At 42.2% G+C, this 7,302-nt stretch overlaps 1 protein-coding gene across 1 annotated transcript; it reads right to left on the bottom strand.

Annotated features, from left to right (window-relative positions):
- Positions 1-207: 207 nt before the first annotated feature.
- Positions 208-513, bottom strand: LOC138910274 (uncharacterized). Its single transcript, XM_070201503.1, has one exon. The coding sequence runs from the start codon at positions 511-513 to the stop codon at positions 208-210; it is 306 nt and encodes a 101-aa protein (XP_070057604.1).
- Positions 514-7,302: the final 6,789 nt, after the last annotated feature.

Genomic DNA, 7,302 nt, shown 5'->3' with positions numbered 1-7,302 from the left:
GGGCCCTTTTTGCCAATTGGGTAAAAATTTCCCTTTGGCTTCATCTTGATGCGGGAAGATCCGCTTTAGCACCAACTGCCCTGGTGTGAATTGTTTGGGCCTGACCCTTTTATTGAAAGCTCTGGACATTCTGTTCTAGTAAAGTTGACTGTGACATATTGTGTTCATTCTTTTTCCGTCAATGAGAGCCAGTTGTTCATAATGACTTCATATCCATTCTGCATCACTGAGTTCAGCCTCTTGTATGATTCTCAAAGAAGGAATTTCTACTTCGGTGGGAATGACTGCTTCAGTAACATAGACCAGCAAATAAGGAGTTGCCCCAATTGATCTCCGAACGGTGGTACGATATCCAAGTAGGGCAAATGGTAGCTTCTCGTGCCATTGTTTGTGATTATCTACCATTTTCCTTAATATCTTCTTGATGTTCTTATTGGCGGCTTCCACAACTCCATTCATTTGTGGAATGTATGCTGTGAAATGCTTATGCTTGATCTTGAAGGTTTCACACATGGTTCTTATCAAATCACTATTAAGGTTGGCGATGTTGTCGGTGATGATTGATTCCGGTATCTCGAATCAACAGACAATACGATCCCTAACGAAATCTGCTACGACCTTCTTAGTTACAGCCTTGTAAGATGCGTCTTCAACCCTTTTTGTGAAATAGTCTATGGCCACTAGAATGAACCTGTGCCCATTTGAAGAGGCGGGTTCGATTGGACCGATGACATCCATCCCCCAAGCGGAGAAAAGCCAAGGTGCACTTGTTGCATTAAGTTCATTGGGTGGTACTCATATCATATCAGCATGTACTTGGCATTGATGACACATTTGGACATACCTGATGCAGTCTGTTTCCATAGTCATCCAAAAATACCATACTCTTAATATCTTTTTAGCAAAGACAAAGCCATTCGTGTGGTCCGCAAGTTCCGTCATGTATTTCTTCGAGCAATTTGGATGTTTCCTTGGCATCGACACACCGTAATAACCCCAGATCTGGAGTCCTTCTGTACAGAATTCCTCCGCTTTGGAAGAACTGGTCAGATAATCTTCGGAGTGTGCGTTTCTGAGTATGATTTGTGTGCTCCGGGTATTCTCCTTTTGCCAAATATTCTTTGATGTCATGGAACCATGGATTTCCATCAATTTCTTCTTCAACATGAGCACAATAAGCTGGTTGATTATGAATCCCGACTGGGATAGGGTTGATGAAATTCTTGTCTGGGTGTTGTATCATGGAAGATAGAGTGGCCAATGCATCTGCGAACTCATTTTGGATTCTCAGAACATGTTTGAAGTCTATCTTTATGAATCTCTTCATCAATTCTTGTACATAGTACAAATACAACAGTATTTTGATATTCTTTGTAGCCCATTCTCCTAGAACCTGATGTACCAAAAGGTCTGAGTCACCAATTACTAGCAATTCCTGAACGTTCATGTCAATGGCCAACTTGAGTCCCAAGATGCAAGCCTCATATTCTGCTATATTGTTGGTACATGGAAACCCGAGCTTTGCGGATACTGGATAGTGTTGACCTGTCTTTGATACTAAAACTGCTCCAATACCCACTCCTTTGAAATTTCTAGTTCCATCAAAGAACATTCTCCAACCATCATAGGTTTTGGTGATATCTTCTCCTACGAATGATACCTCTTCATCGAGAAAATATGTTTTCAGTGGTTTGTACTCTCCGTCTACAGGATTTTCTGCCAAATGATCCACCAACGCTTACCCCTTGACAGCCTTTTGAGTTACATAGATGATGTCGAACTCACTTAGTAATATCTGCCATTTTGCTAACTTCCCCGTGGGCATGGGTTTCTGGAAGATATATTTTAACGGATCCATCCTTGATATGAGATATGTGGTGTAGGCACAGAAGTAGTGCCTCCACTTTTGAGCTATCCATGTCAAAGAGCAGCAGGTGCATTCCAACAAAGAATACCGTGCTTCGTAGGGTGTGAACTTCTTGCTCAGATAGTATATGGCCTGTTCCTTTCTTCCCCTCTCATCGCGTTATCCCAAGACACATCTAAAAGCCCCATCTCGTACAGATAAATAGAGTAGCAGAGGTCTCCCAGGTTCCGGTAGGACCAGAACAAGTGGTTTGGATAAATATTCCTTTATCTTGTCAAAGGCTTTCTGGCACTCTTCAGTCCAACTTGTTGCAGCGTCTTTCTTCAACATTTTGAAAATCGATTCACAGATCACAGTTGATTGTGCTATGAAACGGCTGATGTAATTGAGACGCCCTAAGAAACTCATCACATCTTTCTTGTTCTTCGGAGGTGGAAAATCTTGGATAGCCTTGACCTTTAACGGGTCTAGCTCAATTCCTCGGCGGCTGATGATGAACCCTAACAAATTTCTAGAAGGGACTCTGAAGGCACATTTTGCGGGATTCAGTTTTAGGTTGTACCTTCAAAGTCGATCAAAGAATTTCCTCAAATCTGCTATATGATATGTGCTTCTCTTGGATTTGATGATGACATCATCCACGTACACCTTTATATCCTTGCATATCATGTCGTGGAAAATGGTTTTCATGGCCCTCATATAAGTTTCTCCAGCATTCGTTAGGCCAAACGGTATCATTTTGTAGCAATATACTCCCCATGGTGTAATAAAGGCTGTCTTTTCGGCATCCTCTTCATCCATCCAGATTTGATGATATCCCGCGAAGCAATACACAAAGGATTAAAGTTCATGCTTTGCACCATTGTCAATCAGTTTGTGTATATTGGGAAAATGGAAATCATATTTGGGACTTGTTCTGTTTAAATCCCGATAGTTGACACACACTCTGACCTTCTCATCTTTCTTTAGAACCGACACAATGTTGGCCAACTAGGTCGGATATTCAACCACTCTGAGAATCTTGGCTTTGATATACTTGGTGACTTCCTCCTTTATTTTCAGACTCATATCTGGTTTGAACTTTCTAAGTTTCTGCTTTACAGGCGGACACATAGGGTTGGTAGGTAGTTTATGATCCACTATGGACGTGCTCAAACCGGTCATATCATCATAGGACCATGCAAAAGTATCCTCATACTCCTTCAAGAACCAGATGTATTCTTCTTTCTCTGACGGCGATAGGTGAATGCTTACACGAGTTTCCTTAGCTGTTTCGGAGTCTCCCAAATTAAAGATTTTAGTCTCATCCAAATTGGACTTAGGCTTATTTTCAAAATTTGCCACTTCTCTGACAATTTCCTTGGGTATTATATCCTCTTCCAGATCCTCTGAATCACTATCCTTATGTTGCGTTGTCTCGTTTCATGTCACAGTCGTAGGTTCATCGGGATAGGTAATAATAATGTTGTAGAGAAAAATATGTAAGGAATAATAATAAATACTAAAAATAACAATGCATTAAATAAATCTTGAAAACGTCAAACAAGTACAGTTTGATGACTCGAGCAATTATTTCAAAACAAAATACGTTCAGAACAAAATATTGAAAATGTCTTAGATGCTCATAAAATTACTTTTAAAAATAATTGATGCTAATTGCCAGGCTACCCAGGAACTCGACGGGTCCTTGATGGCACAACAGTCCAATTCTTGAGCACAGCTCCCTTCTCCGTTGTCTAAATAATAAGGTCTTCCTCCTCAACTATCACACTGCAGTCCATATCTTTGTCATCCAGAAATAGCTTCCTTATTCCAGCTAGAGCTTCATCTTCTTCAGACCCCCACATCATGTCAGCTTGAGGAAATGACTAGCTCAAATGTGGTACTGGCTTCTCTAGAGGATAATAAGGACCACACCATGGTGGCAACCAATTCTGATACTCATGCCAGGTGTATTCATACCCAAGCCCAAAATTTGTGCCGTGACGCTTTAGCTGTATCGGTTTAGTGTTCCCCTGTAGATTCTTACCGAGACGCTTGCCCGTTTTATACCCAGTCCATGCCAATATGCCTTCTATCTTACTACTTCGCCATTTGTCTATTTCAATTACGTTAACGCGCTCGACGCGATGGTATGTTTCTCCACCCAACTTCCTTCTATTCTCAACGACCAGAACAATTTGATTGGTGTAAATGGGATTACTTTCGTCCCCATAGATGATCACTTCCTGATGGTTTCCACTCAAACTTCACGGCCTGATGTAGTTTAGAAGCCACGGCCCAGCGGCATGTATCCACTGTCGCCCCAACAACAGATTGTATGTAGCAGATATATCCAATACTTTAAACTCAACATCGAACTAGGTGGGGCATATCTGTAGACTACGGTTGGTCTCCCCAATTGTTGCCCTTTGAGACCCATCAAATGCTTTCACATTCATACTCCCTGCTCGTATCTCGTGCAGACCTTTACCTAACCTTTTCAAAGTAGTTAGTGGACAGGTGTTGAGACTCGAACCCCCATCTATCAGGACCATGGCAATGAATTTGTCCTCAAACTACATGGTGATATGTAGTGTCCTGTTGTGACTTAGTCCTTCCGGTGGCAGCTCGTCTTCATGAAAAGTGATCTTGTGGCTTTCCAACACTTGCCCTACCATGTTGGCCATCTCTCCACTGGTGATGTTATTTGGTACATAAGCTTCATTCAACACCTTCATCAAGGCATTCCTACGCACCTCGAAGTTTTGCAGCAGTGATAAAATGGATATTTGAGCAGGGGTTTTGTTCAGATGATCAACCACAGAATACTCTCTCGTCTGCACCTTTCTCCAAAGATCATCTGGGCCAGTCTCATAGACATGTGGCTTAGAGGCGGCTTCTTTGTTTGTTCCTCCCAAATTCTCTGGTGTATAAACCCTACCAATTTTGGTCATGCCTTGCGCTGCACCTGTTTCTTCCATTTTTGCCTTTCCTTTCCTTCTTGCTTCCGCAACATAATCCCAAGGTATAGCATTAGACTTAAAAGACGATGTGGGTTCCACTATCACGATGAAGGGTGTTGTTACCTCAACCTCAAATGGAGTTAGTGAGGCTACCTCAACTTCAATCGATGCCTGAGTTTGTACCACGATAGGTGTGAGAGTGACTGGATATGTGTGAGGTTTATCCCCTTCTCGAATGAGTCTAGTTGACCCCTTTGAGTCCCATTCTTCATCGGTCTCTGTCACGTTTATCCCTTCACCCATGTGATTCGGGAGAGGATTATTACGGACATTAGGTGCATCCTCCTTTGCCTGTATGACTTTGGTGTCAATTAATGTCTGAATCTTATCCTTCAAAGTACAACACTCATCAATAGTATGACCCAACATGCCTGAGTGATAGGCACATGTCTTATTTGGATTAATCTACTGGGAGGAGTTTTCCATAGCAACAACGGGAATGGGAGTGACATAACCGGCAGCCTTCAGTATCTCGTATAGTTGGTCTATGAGTTCAACAATTGGGGTATATTGTCTGGGTGGTCTGCGGTCAAAATTTGGTCTAGGTTTTTGGTAATTTTGGCGGGCTGGTGGTGAGTGGTAGTATGCTGGTTGGGTGTTATAAGTATGGTAAGTGGCGGCAGGTTGTTGGTATTTGGGAGGTGAAGGCCGATATGTGGGTCGGGGTGTTTGGTATGTAAGAGGAGACTTTGGACCTTGGGCTACCATCACTACACCTACTTCTTTCTTTTTGGAGATACCTCCTAATTGTTAGGCTTTATTTGTGTCTTGGAGTGCTTCAAAATTTGTCACCATTCTGCTTTTGATCCCTTCTTCTATTCTTTCTCCCAATTTGATGATGTCAGAAAATTTATGGTTTTCAATAACCATCAGTATTTCTTAGTATTGCGGATCCTGAGCTCTGACGAAGAACTTATTCATTTGTTCTTCTTCCAGTGCTAGCCTTACTTTTGCAGCTTCAGACCTCCATCGAGTAGCATACTCGCGGAAAGTTTCCATTGGCTTCTTCTTGAGATTTTGAATGTAGAAAACGTCTAGTGGATTTTCTGTGTTAAACCTGAACCGATCCATGAAATCTGATGCCATGCTCACCCAATTAACCCATTTCTTTGGGTTCTTACTGATGTACCAAGAAAGGGCATCTCCGGTGAGGCTCCTCGTGAACAGCTTTATGCGGATTCTTTCATCCTTGCCAACTCTCACAAGCTTGTCACAATACGTTCTCAAGTGCACTTTCAGATCACCAGTCCCGTTAAACATTTTGAACTTAGGAGGTTTTTAACCTTCTGGCAGTTCTACATTTGGTTGAATACACAAATCTTCATAATTCAAACCCTCAATGCATTTTCCCCCTTCGACACTTTGAACTCTGCCAGTAAGTTTCTTGAGTTATTCCGCCATGTTCTTGATGAGCAGGTCCTTCTCGGCAGATTCGGGTACGTATAGGGTCTGTTGTGGGGTGTGGGGTAAAGTTTCCATATATATGGGATTGCTTTGGTGGACTCCGGGAATCTGGGCGTAATGGTGGTCGTTGGTTGAGTTTTGTGGGTCAAGAGTAGGTTGTGGTATATTATGAGGGGTGTGGTATGTAGTTGTTTGTGGGTATTGAGTTGGGTGGTGATGGTGTTGTTTAGGAGTAGGTACCAGTGGAGGTGTTGTGGTTCTGAGGAGGTGTGGCGTATTGATGTGGTGCTGGAGGATTTTGCGGATTTTGATTTTATGTGTTTTGGGGAGGTGCCGGGTTTTGGGCGTTTGTGTTTTATTGGTTAATATCGGGGACGTTTGGGTGAGGGAAAGGTTTGCCAAGTTCCGGACCTTCTCAAGTTCCCCTTGTAGCTCCAATATTTTCTGTTTCAAACGTAGGACCAATTCATTCTGTGCTGGAGTATTCCGACCGTCCGAAGTTTCAACGTTCTCTGCATTGTCCTTTCTGATACCATTTAAATCGTCCATCTTTCCTTTCCCTTTTCTTATGCCTTTAGGATCACTTGGAGGAGGAGGAGGTGGAGGACCTCTGGATCTAGTGTGATATGCGGATGATGCCAGTATGCACGAACCAACCTTTGGGGAATGGGAATAATCAAAAGAAAAGAAAAACAAAAAGGTAACCAAGTTAGTAAGGGATATTGAAAGAATGCTTGCAATATTGAACATGCTTTGCAAAATCATGTAACAGATTCGCGTCCTAATTTGGGGGACCTGCGTTGTGCCCGAGGTAGGCCTAGGCGACACATAGACTTGGAAACAATTGATGCCAATGATTGTGTCATTTCATTAATGCAAAAATGAATCAGATCCTTACTAAAACGACAATACTAAGAAAAGTTACTAATGGCATTGGCCTTATTACAATCAAAATCTAAAACTAAGCTAAAATGTAGTAAAGAACATCATTTCCTAATCTACTTGGCCCCAAAGGGACCTTCTCCA

The sequence above is a fragment of the Nicotiana tomentosiformis genome, chromosome 4 (genome assembly GCF_000390325.3).
Source record: "Nicotiana tomentosiformis chromosome 4, ASM39032v3, whole genome shotgun sequence".
Classification (NCBI taxonomy): Eukaryota; Viridiplantae; Streptophyta; class Magnoliopsida; order Solanales; family Solanaceae; genus Nicotiana; species Nicotiana tomentosiformis.
The sequence above is the reverse complement of the archived record's forward strand: the minus strand, read 5'-3'. Positions and strand labels throughout refer to the sequence as shown.